The 16,270-nt window shown below is 38.5% G+C and overlaps 1 protein-coding gene across 1 annotated transcript in view; it reads left to right on the top strand.

The window, feature by feature from the left end:
* C5 (complement C5) overlaps nt 1–16,270 on the top strand; it is a 55,392-nt gene that overhangs the window by 17,991 nt on the left and 21,131 nt on the right. Inside the window, exons 14-24 of the mRNA XM_030536118.1 lie at nt 1,012–1,161; nt 2,127–2,256; nt 5,170–5,235; nt 5,970–6,170; nt 6,396–6,486; nt 7,691–7,767; nt 11,790–11,929; nt 13,268–13,489; nt 14,297–14,357; nt 14,968–15,057; nt 15,611–15,823. Coding sequence (XP_030391978.1) covers nt 1,012–1,161; nt 2,127–2,256; nt 5,170–5,235; nt 5,970–6,170; nt 6,396–6,486; nt 7,691–7,767; nt 11,790–11,929; nt 13,268–13,489; nt 14,297–14,357; nt 14,968–15,057; nt 15,611–15,823 — 1,441 coding nt within the window. The remainder of the gene's footprint in view (nt 1–1,011; nt 1,162–2,126; nt 2,257–5,169; nt 5,236–5,969; nt 6,171–6,395; nt 6,487–7,690; nt 7,768–11,789; nt 11,930–13,267; nt 13,490–14,296; nt 14,358–14,967; nt 15,058–15,610; nt 15,824–16,270) is intronic.

Raw genomic sequence — 16,270 nt, 5'->3', positions numbered from 1 at the left:
CCCTTTAAATCCCAGCTGGAGCTGTGGTGGGGATGTAAAGGGCCCGGAGCCCTGGGCCCTTTAATTTGCCTGTGAGCCCCGGGGGCTCCCAGTCACCTCTGCAGCTGGGAGTCCCGGATTGATTTAAAGCTGGTGTCCTAGGGCCGGATTGATTTAAAGCCGGATTGATTTAAAGCTGGTGTCCTAGGGCCGGATTGATTTAAAGCCGGATTGATTTAAAGCTGGTGTCCTAGGGCCGGATTGATTTAAAGCCGGATTGATTTAAAGCTGGTGTCCTAGGGCCTTTAAATCTTGAGAGGCCCTGCCTCTTCTGGGTGAGGCCACGCCCCCTCCGGACTCCTGCAGTACGGGTAAGTCCTGTAAGTTACTTTCACCCCTGATCCACGGTGATCCAAATGGGACTGGAGAGCTCACTGTTATGACTCAAGCTTCCTCTGCATAGAGCATCAATCGGATCTGAGGTAAAAAGGATCAGGACCCAAGAGACCTTTATACAGTTCCAGACCTTCTCTTGACAGCTCAGAGTCCTTCAATGAACAATAGGCAATCATGGAAACTTTGAAGTAGACCTATTTCCTAAGCATCAGTAGTAATTAGCAACAGGGATTAATATAAGGCAATTGCCAGTTTTCCACCATTCGTAGGTGATTTGCTAGACATTTCAAAGAAAGATGAATACAGTGATATTACTATATTTATAGTTCATTTAAATGTTAAGATTTCCTTTTGATCTCTGAATTAACAGAATACAGCATAGACAGGGACTGTTTGGTTACATTGTTAACCTCTAACAAGATGTAAGTACACACATGCAATTAGTATCACCTCTAGTTTCTAATATAGGTTTGCATTTCAAAGTTCTAGCCTATCTGACGTGGAATGGCCCTAATTACCATTTACATACTTTTCTAACACGTCTCTAAAGGTTGAATTTGGGTCATTATTCCTGCAGGATGCTTAACCTTTTCTGGCCATGCGTCTCAGTAACTCATATTTGTTTTCCTTTTATAGGTTCAGTTATTATCAAAACAAAACTCTCATAAGCCTGGCACGGTTATATCAATTAACATGAAAACCCAGTTCAGTTCTTTTGTTGCTTTGTCATCTATCGACAAGGCAATATATGGAATCACAGGAACAAGAGAGAGGTCTATGGAAAGAGTTAAGTAATATTCACAAAATATAGTGGTAGTTTAAAAGTTTGTGTTGTGTTGCATGCATTCAGAAGTCTTGGTGATGGGATTTACAGCCTTTCACCTCTAGGTTACTAGTTCAAATCCAGCTGAGGTCAATAGTAATCAGAAATAGTTGTCTTTCAGTTATTGTTTGCCCTATGGAAATGAGTTGTGGGGCTTAGCCCAGTTCCAGTCATCAAAAAATCCAGTGATTGGCTCTGTTTTTGGAGAGCTCCGTGATTGAACAGGCATGGAGACTGAACTCCCCTCCTCAGTCCTAGTAGTGATTCCTGCAGGCCAGGTTTTTAAGGCACGCTGCTAGAGTAGTAATGTGGGAGTTCACATTTCCAGTGCATGTAATGTTCTTGTTCAGTACATAACCTAGGATTTCTGTTTTCACAGATTTATGTAGAATTCACTTCACTTGCAGCTGAAAGAATGCCACCTCAGCGGTGAAATGTAGCTGCTGTTTAACATTTTACAACAGCACTACACAACAGTTTAGTACAAGAAGAGAAAAATAACAATGTATTTTTGTGAGACAAGGTGGGTCAGGTAATATTTTTTATAGGATCACATTCTGTTGGTGAGAGAGACAAGCTTACCCAGAGCTCACCTTCAGATCTGGGAATCTTACTCAGAGTGACACAGCTAAATACAAGACGAGTAAGATTCCCAGACTTGAAGAAGAGCTCTGTGTAAGCTTGAAAGCTTTTCTCTCTCACCAACAGAAATCGGTCCAATAAAAGATATTACCTCACCCGCCTTGTCTCTCTAATATCCTGGGATTGACATGGCTATAACAACACTGAACACAATGTATTTCTGTGTCAGTCTTGTCTCATTTTACTGGCTAAATGACTTGTTAATCCTCACAGGTCCATAATGCTCCCTTCAGTCATATAATATATTTCACACTGAAATGAGCTCCTGGCTTACTTTTTTCAACAGGTAATGTTAGATTTGGAAAAGAGTGATCTTGGATGTGGTGCTGGAGGAGGGCAGAACAATGTTGATGTGTTCCGATCAGCTGGGCTTACATTTCTAACCAATGCTAATGCAGATGACTCTAAAGTAGCAGGTACTTATCCTTTACACATGAGAATTCAAATCTGTTTTTCTACAAATAGCACAGCTCACAATTATTATATTAATTATACAATGAGGAAGAATAATGTTGACATCATTGTCTCATAAATACACATGCACTAAGGATTGTAATTATGGTAAAAAGATACATACCTTGTATTCTAGGGCTTAGAGTGCCTCATTGCAATTATAAAATGAACTGAAATTATAAACAAGAACATAAGAACGACCATACTGGGTCAGACCAATGGTCCATCTAGTCCAGTATCCTGTCTTCTGACAGTGGCCAATGCCAAGTGCTTCAGAGGGAATGACCAGAACAGGTAATCATCAAGTGATCCATCCCCTGCCTCCCATTCCCAGTTTCTGGCAAACAGAGGCTAGGGACATAATCCCTGCCCATCCTAGCTAATAGCCATTAATAGACGTATCCTCCATGAATTTACCTAGTTCTTTTTTGGACTCTGTTAGTGTCTTGGTCTTCACAACATCCTCTGGCAAGGAATTCCACAGGTTGAATGTGCATTGTGTGAAGAAATACTTCTTTTTGTTTGTTTTAAACCTGCCACCTATTATTTTCTTTTGGTGACCTCCTAGTTCTTATGAGAAGGAGTAAATAACACTTCCTTGTTTACTTTCCCCAAACCAGTCATGATTTTATAGACCTTTATCATATCCTCCCTTAGTTGTTTCTTTTTCAAGCTGAAAAGTCCCAGTTTTATTAATCTTTCTTCATAAAATGAAGTTGTTCCATACCCCTAATAATTTTTGTTGCCCTTTTCTGTACCTTTCCCAATTCCAATATATCTTTTTTGAGATGGGGTGACCACATCTACACTCAGTATTCAAGATGTGGGTGTACCATGGATTTATACAGAGGCAATGTGATATTTTCTGTCTTATTATCTATCCCCTTCTTAATGATTCCCAACATTCTGTTTGCTTTTTTGACTGCTGCTGCACATTGAATGTTTTCAGAGAACTATCCTCAGTGACTCCAAGATCTCTTTCCTGAGTGGTAACAGCTAATTTAGACCCCATCATTTTATATGTATAATTGGGATTATGTTTTCCAATGTGCATTACTTTGCATTTATTAACATTATACTTCATCTGTTATTTTGTTGCCCAGTCACCCAGTTTTGAGAGATCCTTTTGTAGGTCTTCACAGTCTGCCTGTGACTTAACTATCTTGAGTAGTTTTATATCATCTGCAAATTTAGCCACCTCACTCTTTACCCCTTTTTCAAAATCATTTATGGATACAGTAACTCCTTGCTTAATGTTGTAGTTATGTTTCTGAAAAATGCAACTTTAAGCAAAACGATGTTAAGTAAATCCAATTTCCCCATAAGAGTTAATGTAAATAGAAGGGGTTAGGTTCCAGGGAACCTTTTTTCGCCATAGCGAAGACTATATATAAACACATATACACAGTATAAGTTTTAAACAAACAATTTAATATTGTACACAGCAATGATGATTGTGAAACTTAATTGAGTGGTGAAGTCAGACGGTGGAAGAGAGTGGGATATTTCCCAGGGAATGCCTTACTGCTAAATGATGAACTAGGACTCGACTGAGCCCTCAAGGGTTAACACGTGGGTAATATAGCCTTGCACTCTACAAGGCAGCACGAATGGAGAGAGGGGAGACAGCATGGCAGAGAGAGACAGAGACATACACGGTATGTGTGTGAGAGACACACACATTGCCTCTTTAAGCATGCTGTTCCCACTCTAAGTAAACTGCCCTTTTAAGTAGATCAGCAAGTTGAGACAGCAGCTGCAAGCTCCCTCCATCCTGAGCCCTGTCATGTGTCCTTCCTGTCCTCATCTCTGTGGAGATGAGGTAAAGGAAGGAGCGAGGGGCAGGACCCTGGGGGAAGGGAACACCCTGACATTAGCACCCCTCTTCCCCCCAACTCTGCACAGCAAGCTGGAGGCTCCCGGGAGCAGCTCCAAGGCAGAGGTCAGAAACAGCACATGGCAGTCGGGGGAGGGACAGCTGAACTATTGGGCAATTTATAGCCTGCTGGGCGGCTGCTGCACAGGGAACTTAGGGGAGTGGGGAGCTGATGGGGGGCTGCCAGTCCATCCTGATTTCTGGCCCCCACCAGCTGGCTCCAATGGCTGCTCTTTCTGCAAGCAGTGGACAAAGCAGGCAGCTGCCAAATAATGGTCCCTTATAATGAGCATGTTCTCTAATTTATCAGCACTTTAACAATGAAACAAAGTTAACAGGGACGACTTTAAGTGAGGAGTTACTGTATGTTGAACAGGACTGGTCCTGGTACAAACCTGTGAGGGACATTACTATTTACCTCTCTCCATACTGAAAACTGGCCATTTATTAGTTACGGATCCACGAGAGGACCTTCCCTCTTACCCCATGACAGCTTACTTTGTTTAAGAGCCTTTAGTGAGGGACCTTGTCAAAGGCTTTCTGAAAATCTAAGTACACTATATCCACTGAATTCCCCTTGTCCACATGCTTGTTGATCCCTACAAAGAATTCTAGTAGATTGGTGAGGCATGATTTCCCTTTACAAAAACCATGTTGACTCTTCTCCCCCAACAAATTATGTTCATCTATGTGTCTGACAGTTTTGTTCTTTACTGTAGTTTCAACCAATTTGCCTGGTATTAAAGTTAGGCTTACTGGCCTTTAATTGTCGGGATTGCCTCTGGAGCCTTTTTTTAAAAATTGGCATCACATTAGCTATCCTCCAGTCATCTGATATAGAAGCTGATTTAAATTATAGGTTACATACCACAGTTCTGCAAAACAAAACTTGCCAAATTCACAGATCAATTCTATAATGTACTTTCACTGGTTTATTTTAATTCTGGGATGAGTTAGTGGAAAAAAATATTATAACATGTTCTTGGGTTTTTTTTAACAGACGAAAGTTGTAAAGCAATTGTAAGACCAAGAAGATCCAGCTTTGAAGAGGAAATTCAAAACAAAGGTGCTCCAAAAGTTTTGTTTGAATATATGAAAAAAAGAGGTTGTACGTTACAAATGAGAATTATAAAGGTTTACAATTTGAGTGTGCAGAGGACGACCTAGATTGCAGTGTCATTGTTCAGCTTTGTCAGTGAACCCAGATCAGAAAAGCTCTTAAACACGTGCTTCAACTGAAGTCAGTGAACTTAAGCACATTCTTAAAATTTAAGCATTTGCTTAAGTTCCTTGCTGAATCATGGCCACAATACAAATTAACAACATGACAATCTGTCCCAACCTTGACCTACTCATAGGGGTGGAAGAGTGCTTTTGTCCTTTTAATTTTTGGCCTCTGTGCTCACAAGTCTGCCAGTTTCACTGCTGGCATTTCTAATATGGATACGATCCATTAAGAGTTGGACTGAGACCACCAATTCATGCAATATAGGCGTTGAGAGGGAGAAAAACATGGTTGTGGTTTTTGTGGCTGACTTTTTCTTTTGAAATGCGATTTCTGTCCTTTTCCTTATTTGTTTTAAAATTTTGATTCACAATAATATGGAGAGGTCACTTTGAACACTGGGATTTTAAAAATGACAAATTTAATTTCTTCCTGAAAGCTACACCTTTATCATGGTTGTACATGATTGCCTGAATGATTGAAAATTTACTTCAGTATGACCAGTTACAGCCATACATTTAAAAGTATTTTATCTCAAGGAAGGGATTATGTATGATATTTTATTATTATTTCAGCATCCAGATATTTGCATCCAGAGATTCGGAAGTGCTGTATGTCTGGAGTAAAAGAATCTCCTCTTGGGGAGACTTGCGATCAGAGAGTTGAGCATATTAAGAGTGTTCCTAGGTGCATAAAAGCATTCAAGGATTGCTGTGAATTTGCAACAAAACTACGGGAGAATGAGACCCACAAAGTTTTAATATTGGCAAGAATGCGTAAGTTTTTAACTGTCTGTGAATGTATACATACATTTATGAGGGTGTATATGGTTGTTTTAGGATAATGACAGCCTTCTTGGCTCCTGTTTTTCTTATAAAATTAAAAAAATAAGCAAAGATTCTAGGCTGTATGATCACAGAAGTCAAAAACAGTGATTTTTGAGGTTGTGAGTGGAAAGCCTTAGGAATCTCTGAATTGCTTTATTTGTTTCTCCTTTTCAGAGCTTAAGGCTCTACTGGGATTGGACAAGCCAGAGATTCGAAGCTACTTCCCTGAAAGCTGGTTATGGGAAGTCCACCAAGTTCCTCCAGGGTACTATACTCTGAACCATTTAATGTCATCTGACTTGCAAGAGCTCAGCTATTGCCTAGAGTCTGAGGTGCCCCATTTTCTGAACTAGGATAGCCATCTCTTATTGAAAGCCTTTCTCAATACAGAGAAAGAAACCCTAATTTACTCCCCTACTGTTGATTGAGGGAAGTGATCATGCTGCCTACTTCAGTCCTCGTGAAAGATGTAATTGAAGCACGGGTAGGCATACCCATGCTAGCGAGATTAAAATTAGTACAAGTATGCCTGCCTGTGCTATAATTACACTTTCACTTGCAGTGTTGACATACCCTCATTGGAGAGGGTTCATATTGACTCATAAGGGGGCAAATACCTTTGCTATGAATTTGCAGGGTTTTTAGAATGAGCATATTTTTTAAAGAGATTTTATTATGTCTGTGCAACTTAAATTCTATCCCCTTGTGCATATGCATTATTATACTACTCTTAACTATAAGAACTGTAGGCTAGTGGCCTGTCTCCCCACTCCAGGAATATGAACACAAAGTTATTTACCTGACCAAAGTAGGCTGCTGGTGGGGTGACCAGATGTCCCGATTTTATAGTGACAGTCCTGATTTTTGGGTCTTTTTCTTATATAGGATCCTATCACCCCTCCACCCCCTGTCCCAATTTTTCACACTTGCTGTCTGGCCACAATAGCTGCTGGATCCCAAAGTCCTTTCCTTGTATGTCTCTCCATTCAGTGAAATCTAGCAGCATTACCCTCCTTTCCACAGTTCCTCTCCTCAACTAAGCCACTTGCTGGCTTTTATATTCACTTGAGAGTCTCAGTTGGAAGGTAGATGATCAATCTCTGGTGGGGCTGGGCCTGACTCCCCTTGACATTTTTTTCCATTATGTCCCTGTGCAGAAAACTGGCCACCTATTCCTAGAGTGTCAGGCCCTAGCTCTCTTTTTATTCATATTAGTTCTAAAAACTCACTGATTTCTGGAAGGCCAACGAATACCAAGCCTAATCAGACAAAAATGTGTTCAGTGTTCTAAGTCAACAACTCTAGATCTCTTGTACAGATTATCTGAATCTTTGACTCTGCAAACTCCTCTGGGCAGAGGCTGTCTTTACCTGCGTGTTGTATAGTGCTGAGCCAATTGTTGGTATTAACAAAGTAATAATAATAATTTATAAAATTTACTAATTCTCAAAAACCATTTTGTAATATAGATCAAAGGCCCTTTCAGTGACTCTGCCTGATTCTCTGACTACATGGGAAATACAAGGTGTTGGCATTTCAGATAAAGGTAAGCATCAGGACCTCACTACGGGTAACCAAAATAATTAGTGAGCTTTTGGATTTAGTTTTCTTTTGCAAGACATTTTCCTTTCATAAGAATGGCCATACTGGGTCCATCTATCCAAAGGTCCATCTGTCCCAGGATCCTGTGTTTTCAACAGTGGCCAATGCCAGGTGCCCCAGAGGGAATGAACAGAACGGATAATCAAGTGATCCATCCCCTGTCGCCCTTCCGTAGCTTCTGGCAAACAGAGGCTAGGGACACCATCCATGTCCATCCTGGCTAAAAGCCATTGATGGACCTATCCTCCATTAACTTATCTAGTTCTTTTTTGAACGCTGTTACAGTCTTGGCCTTCATAACATTCCTCTGCAATTTTGCCACCTCACTCTTTACCCCTTTTTCTGGATCATTTATGAATATTTTGAACAGGACTGGTCCCAGTACAGACACTGGGGGACACCACTGTTTACCTCTCTCCATTCTGAAAATCCACCATTTATTCGTACCCTTTGTTTTCTATCTTTTAACCAGTTACTGATCCACAAGAGGACCTTCCCTCTTACCCTTGACAGCTTACTTTGATTAAGAGCCTTTGGTGAGGGACCTTGTCAAAGGCTTTCTGAAAATCTAAGTACACTATATCCACTGGATCCCCCTTGTCCACATGCTTGTTGACCACCTCGAAGAATTCTAGTAGATTGGTGAGGCATGATTTCCCTTTACAAGAACCATGTTGACTCTTCCCCAACAAATTGTGTTCATCTATGTATCTGACAATTTTGTTCTTTACTGTAGTTTCAACCAGTTTGACCGGTACTGAAGTCAGGGTTAACGGCCTGTAATTGTCGGGATTACCTCTGGAACCCCTTTTGAAAATTAGCATCACATTAGCTATCTTCCAGTCATTTGGTACAGAAGCTGATTTAAATGATAGGTTACAAACTACAGTTAGTAGTTCTGCAATTTCACATTTGAGTTCCTTCAGAACTCTTGGATGAATGCCCATCTGGTCCTGGTGGCTTATTACTGTTTAGTTTATCAGTTTATTCCAAAATCCAATCTAATGACACCTCAATCAAGGACAGTTCCTCAGATTTGTCATCTAAAAAGAATAGCTCAGGTTTGGGAATCTCCCTCACATCCTCATGCATGAAGACTGATGCAAAGAATTCATTTAGTTTCTCCGCAATGGCTTTATTGTGCTTGAGTGCTTCTTTAGCACCTCATCCAGTGGCCCTACTGGTTGTTTAGCAGGCTTCTTTCTTCTGATGTGCTTAAACATTTGTTTGCTGTTACTTTTTGAGTCTTTGGCTAGCTGTTCTTCAAATTCCTTTTTGGCCTTCCTAATTGTATTTTTACATTTCATTTGCCAGAGATTATGTTCCCTTCTATTTTCCTCACTAGGATTTAACTTCCACTTTTAAAAGGATGCCTTTTTGCTTCCCACTGCTTATTTAACTCTGTTGTTTAGCAAGAGTGGCATTTTTTTGTTTCCCTTAGTATGTTTTTTAATTTGGGGTATACATTTAGGTTGAGCCTTTGTTATGGTGTCTATAAAAAGTTTCCATGCAGCTTGCAGGGATTTCACTTTTGGCACTGTACCTTTTAATTTATGTTTAATTTACCTCCTCATTTTTGTGTAGTTTCTCTTTCTGAAATTAAATGCTACAGTGTTGGGCTGCTGTGGTGTTTTCCCCACCACAGGGATGTTAAATTTAATTATATTATGGTCACTATCACCAAGCGGTCCAGTTATATTCACCTCTTGGACAAGATCCTGTGCTCCACTTAGGACTAAATCAAGAATTGCCTCACTTCTTGTGGGTTCTGGGACTACCTGCTTCAAGAAGCAATCATTTAAGGTGTCAAGAAACTTTATCTCTCCCTTCCATCCTGAGGTGATGTACCCAGTCAATATGGTGATGGGGAATTTCAACTATTATTATTAAGTTTTTTATTTTAATAGCCTCTCTAATCTCTCTGAGCATTTCATAGTCACTATCACCATCCTGGTCATGTGGTTGGTAATATATCCCTACTGCTATATTCTTGCTATTAGAGTATGGAATTACTATCCGTAGAGATTCTAGGGTACAGTTCGGTTCATTTAAGATTTTTACTTCATTTGATTCTATGCATGCTTTCACAGAGAGTGCCACTCCCCCACCAGCATGACCCGTTCTGTCCTTCTGATATATTTTGTACCCTGGTATAACTGTGTCCCATTGATTATCCTCATTCCACCAAGTTTCTGTGATGCCTATTATATCAATACCCTCATTTAATATGAATCACTCTAATTCACCTATCTTATTATTTAGCATTGATAAATAAGCACTTTAAAAACTTGTCACTTTTTAGCTGTCTGCCATTACGTGATGTAATTGAATGAGACTTTTTTCATTTGACTGTTTCTCGTCAGATCCTTCTCCTATTTTATCATCTTCCATCCTCTCCTCTTTACTAGGACATAGATAAACTCCATGAATAGATCCTCCCCTAGCAAATGTCGCTGTCTGAACCATGTGCTCCTCCGCACCTATCGATTTTCCCTGAGCCCTTAGTTTAAAAACTGCTCTATGACCTTTTTAATTTTAAGTGCCAGCAATCTGGTTCCATTTTGTTGTAGGTTGAGCTCATCCTTCCTGTATAGACTCCCCCTTTCCCAAAAGTTTTCCCAGTTCCTAATAAATCTAAATCCCTCCTTCCTACACCATCGTCTCATCCATGCATTGAGACCCTGCAGTTTTGGCTGTCTTAACTGGCCCTGTGTGTGGAACTGGAAGTATTTCAGAGAATGCTACTGTGTTGGTCCTGGACTTCAATCTCTTACCTAGCAGCCTAAATTTGGCCTCCAGGACATCTCTCCTATCCTTCCCTATGTCTCTGGTACCTACATGTACCGCAACCACCGGCTCCTCAGCACTACACGTAAGTCTATCTAGATGTCTTGAGATATCCAAGATTCTCTTTTCCTTCCCCACTAATATATAATTTAGCTGAACATTATCCCTTGACCATCAGTATCATGGGAAAACTGCTCCTAGAGGCTTGGAATGCTGAAAGTATCCTGGCCTATCTGATAAATAGCCTTCATGTTTGCTGGCCAGATCTCTTGAAACGCCAGGAACAGAAACTAATACTATGTATTATTAGCAAGAGAGTGCCATTCTTTAGCCCTGTTGGTCCATGAAATATCATACATTAAAATTGTCATATTTTGGTTACCCTCTTTTGTTTTTACTTTTTGTTTAATTCTGGCTTGATTTTACCACTATCTGTAAAACTGTAAGCACCAGAACCAATTTTATACACCATCTGAAAACTTCTAATCCTATTTGTCAAATGGAATAAAGCATCAACCTTTGATGCCTGGAATCTGTGAGAATCTTTTATGCAAAAGCATCATGGAAATTAATTTTGGGTGTCAAGAAAGACAGACTGTAATCAGAGTAATCTGATTTTAAAGCATGTCATCTAGTTTACTGTTTTTTCAATATGCTTGTTGTTTGAATATCTGTTATGTACTTCTCAGAAGTTAAAAATTAAAAAAAAATGTTAATACTTCTGCCTTGGCTGCGATTCTGTTTTACATTTGTCATATAGGAGGCTAAAGAGAAAAAGAAAATTCCACAATAAGATCTCAAGAGAGGAAGTGACTTAATTGTTTGAAGAAAGGGAGGAGCAGAGAGTTAGTGATAGATGGGGTAGTACAGCTGAAAGAGAAAATCCTAGCACTAGGAAGGAGAGAACTGAGAAGAAACTGGAGGAGGAGGACTGGAGTGAGCACAAGGAATTAGGCAGGGAGCAACTCAGAAAGAGAAAGTGGAGCAAATCCCTGATGATTTCAGATAACCCAAGCTGACAATTTCAAAGTAGATTTTGTAATTTGATAGGAAACCAGAAAGGTGACATGGGTGTGAGGAGTGATATAGACCTGCTTCTTGGAATGAGAGAATAGTCTGCATAAAATGTGTGCTTCTGCTTATATCATACTGTGCTATTATGTTTTTAATTCTTCCTAGGTATATGTGTTGCTGATGCACTCCAAGTGCAGGTTTTAAAAGATGTTTTCCTGAGCATGCATATACCTTATTCTGTTGTGCGTGGAGAACAAATTGAGTTAAAAGGATCTATTTACAACTACAGAGATTCCAGAATGATGGTAATTTGTGGATTTTCTGAATTTTATATAAGTAGTACAGTATTATGATGAACTGACAAAGGATTTGTTTCTGCAGTTTTCCAGTCAATATGCATGAGTCAAGATTCTCCAATTGTTACAAAATGCAGCATGCTACTTCATAATTTAATTAATTTTATTCCTGTAGCACCCATCACATTGTATTTGGGCACAATTTGAAAGTTCTGCATCAAGACAGAAACAAAAGGTGTGCTTGTAGAATATCCTGGTGTGTGGCCTAGCCAGTTCTCAATGGGAGGTGGTGAAAAAAGGAAGCCAAAATGGCATAAGTGGAACTGACACGTGAAATGACTTGCACTAAATTCTGAAGCCAGCTACCAATGGACTCTAGTGAATATAATCATGGATGGAGTTTCTACTTATTAGCTTCCTGAATTGAGAGGGCAGCGCCCTGGATCAAATCTGGAAAAAACTTTAAGACTGAAGAATAAACAATTTTGTACATCAAGAAATGCACTAACCTTTGCATCTTTCTGCTTCACTCTCTATTCTAGTCCTTCCCTCCCACTGGTCAGACACAGACTACATGTTTGAGGGCCCACTGTGTTAGCTTTGGTAGAAAAATCTTGGATAGGATAGGACAGGGAAGGAGGGATCAGTTCAGTAGTAGTAGCAGAAGCATTCAGCAACATAATAAACTTTTTTCTTTTTGTAGCATCCACCTTCTCCTCTCATATAAAAGTACAGTGCACAAAATAATTTTTTTAAAGATGGCTGCTGTACTAATACGATGTCCCAGTTATCACCCTCACCTCCTTGCTTGGATGTTGTATCCCTTTTCCTTACCCTTTGTCTGTCTCTTTTTAAACTGCATGCTCTTTGGGGCATAGGGACTGCATCTTCCTCTGTGTTTTGAAATTATGTAACAACTTTTGTGTTCTATTCTAATATAAATAGTAAAAAATAAATAATATAACACTTCTGCTTCTGCTCAAAATTTGAGTTAGAAATTTCAAATGGAAGGTGGTTTTCTTGGTTGCACATTTTTGAAAGCAAATGCCTGGAGATTTAATAGAAGAGCAAAATTTTAGTGGTGAAAAATACACTGAAACAGAACAGTGAAATTTTACAGAAAAAATGTTGCAAAGAAAAATTATATGCAAATGTATATATGATGCCTAGTGCTATCGCTCCCTGATCCTTAGTTCGGGCCTCTGTGTGCTATAATGCAAATAATAACAATAATAATAAAGTTAATCACTTTTACAGATTGCTAACAATGGTAAAATTGTTTAGTGTAATCTAACACTCAATGTAACATTTATTTTTAATCTTTTTAAATCTTTTCTGATGTTTCAGTTCTGTGTTAAAGCAACAGTTGGAGATGGAATCTGTTTGTTCAAAGGCTCTGCAAGTGCTCAGCAAGGGTTACAGAGTTGTAAATTTCAGAACCTAGCTGGCTATTCTGTTGCATCAGTTACATTCAGAATACTCCCTCTGGAACTAGGTCTTCATACAATTAACTTTACATTGTTGGCTCAACAGAACAGTGAAGTTTTAGTGAAAACATTGCGTGTGGTGGTAAGACCAAAAGCTTCCTTAGAACTTTTGCTCTTTTTGAATAGATTAAGTCATAATGAATGGATGGTATTTTTTAAATATATGAAATCATAATATGAACATGACTGCATTTGACTTATTAAATCCAGGATTCATATGTAATTTACTTGTGTTAAAAAGTGCGTATCATTCTTTTGGGTGCTGTAAAATAACAAATAATACACCTACAAATAGTCTTGTCATTCTGTTTAACAGATCTATCAGTAGCAGCAGTTGTTAAACAATCTCTATTCTGATGTGTATAAAAAGGCATAAAACATTTGCCTGATCCTGCGGTCCTTTCACATATAAAACTCTTGTTTACTTCATTGAGAGTTATGCCATGATGCAACTTCAGGATTGGGCCCTTATGTGTTTACTTTTTTAAATGTGTGGATTACAGTGGTTGACAACTAGCAGGCAAATAGGTGTAAATATGATGTGTGTAGCTTGTGACTTAAAATAAGCAAATAGAGTATAGAATATTGATAATGTAGTTTACATCAGTTCTTGAAATACTTAAATATATTTATTGTAAAGATATATTTATTAGAGTTTTATAATTCCCATAGACTTTATTTACATCGGTTGCTAATTTTGGTTGAAGATTTTGTTTTGAAAACAAATGGCTGGTAGCAGCAGCATAAAACCTTCAAACTGAGAATTAGAGAAAGATTATGTGGGTTTGATTGTATGATACAGTATTTTAAAATTATTGCTTTAGTCAGTGTGTTAAATTAAACAAAGTACTTTGATGTACAGCTTATTTTGGCCTCATCTTGATTGCAGCCAGAAGGTATTAAAAGAGAACTTCATGCAGGCTTTTCTCTGGATCCACAAGGTGTTTATGGTATGGAAAGTAATTTTGTATCTTCTTATTTGTTCTTTTACTCTGCAATCTCAGACAAACATCAAAATCAGTAGTTCTTCATGGCATAACGTTCACATATCTCTACTGTGAAATTGCATGCCCTAGCACACAATAATGGAGTCCCTTTCAAAGTAGCTAGCCATTTTGATTAATTGGAATGGTTAGAGGAACATTTACTCATATCTTATATGGCATGCAGACTTTGAGATTTTTCTAAATTTACCTGTGCAGGAAAACCAATTACCAAGTGCTGCTTTCCCTAGAATAGAAAATAATCCAGTTTAATCAGAGATTAATCTATACCCCAAAATTCTGATCAAGACTAGAACTTTTCTAAAGATCCAAGTATTAGTTTAATTTATTATGGAATTAGGATCTGGATCTGAACTTTTTCAAAACTGAGAATTGTTTGAATCTGGATTTTAGACCCAACTCTAGTTTTCATGATTTTTTGTGTTGGTTTGCTAAATTGGCAAATAGCTATGGCCTCAAACCTGACCCAGCAGGGCTGCTGGGATCTAAATTCTGCAATTACATAGGTAATGCTATAAATATGTTGTGATATATATGTATTTATTTCCAATTGCAGGTATAATCAGAAGACGACAAGAATTTCGACACAGGACACCATTAGATCTGGTCCCCAAAACGAAAATTGACAGGACTGTGAGTATAAAAGGTAAATTAGAATGACATGTATGCAGTATTTTATATTTAGTTTCTATATACATGCTTGCTGTCTTTCTTAATTTCCTTTTTTTCTGCTCTACCCACCTGACTATACTCTCAGGTTCTCTCTTTCTTTTGAGGAAAGGCTATTTAGACCAGCCTTTTATTTAGAGATTATCTTGTCTTAAAATCCTATCTTTATTAGTAGATTTTAATAGAAAATTATTACAGTATCTCTAAATATTATGAGCGAAATTCCACCTTCAAATATATACCGTTACCTCGATATAACGCCAACTGATATCATACCAATTTGGATATAACACGGTTAAGCAGTGCTTCGGGGGGTGGGAGGGGCGGTGGCAGGGCTGTGCACTCCAGTTGATCAAAGCAAGTTCAATATAACATGGTTTCACCTATAACGCGTTAAGATTTTTTGGCTCCCAAGGACAGCGTTATATCGAGGTAGAGGTGTATTTGCACAACTCCCAATTAAGTCAATAAGAGTTATGCCTGTTCAGTATTTCTGAGGCAGCAATTAACCATGTTGTTTTTCTTCACAGGACAGTTTATGGGTGAGGTAATCTCTGCTGTTCTCAAACGTGAAGGTGTCCAGTTTCTTACTAATTTGCCCAAGGGCAGTGCAGAGGCAGAGCTCATGAGTATTGCTCCAGTATTTTATGTCTTTCACTACCTGGAAAAGTCTGATAACTGGAATTTACTTGGCCCTGAAACCATAACATCAAGAGTTAACATGAGGAGGAAGATGAAAGAAGGTAGAAAAATTTGGTCTCCAATTTCTGGTTTCATTTGAAAGTTCTAAGGACTTGTAGGTACTGTTGGATAGGAAAGTTAATGTTTAATATTTGATTAAAATGTAATAAAGCTAATGTATTTTAAAAAAATTATTTTTAACTAAAACTGTGGGGTTAGCTATGTTTCACATAATGTTTCTGTAGTGGTTGAACTATAAAATTGCTTGAAGAACTGACACCTATGTTGCACACCCTATAAAATAAGATCATATTTTATTTAAAGTTTTAGTTGACATGCACAATTAGCATAATTTAATATTATCTCTTTGAGTTGGAAGTTAACCATTTGCTGCTTTTTTAGAAACAAAACAATTAAAGGCCAGTTATCAAGGGGAGGTTAATTTTTCTTCTGAACGAAGAAACATAATTCGAATAGAAATTAGTGCTTCAGAAACACTGTCTGGTTTA

This window comes from Gopherus evgoodei, chromosome 16 (assembly GCF_007399415.2).
Source record: "Gopherus evgoodei ecotype Sinaloan lineage chromosome 16, rGopEvg1_v1.p, whole genome shotgun sequence".
Lineage (NCBI taxonomy): Eukaryota > Metazoa > Chordata > Testudines > Testudinidae > Gopherus > Gopherus evgoodei.
Note: the sequence above shows the minus strand (reverse complement) of the source record. Positions and strands in the feature narration are given on the sequence as shown.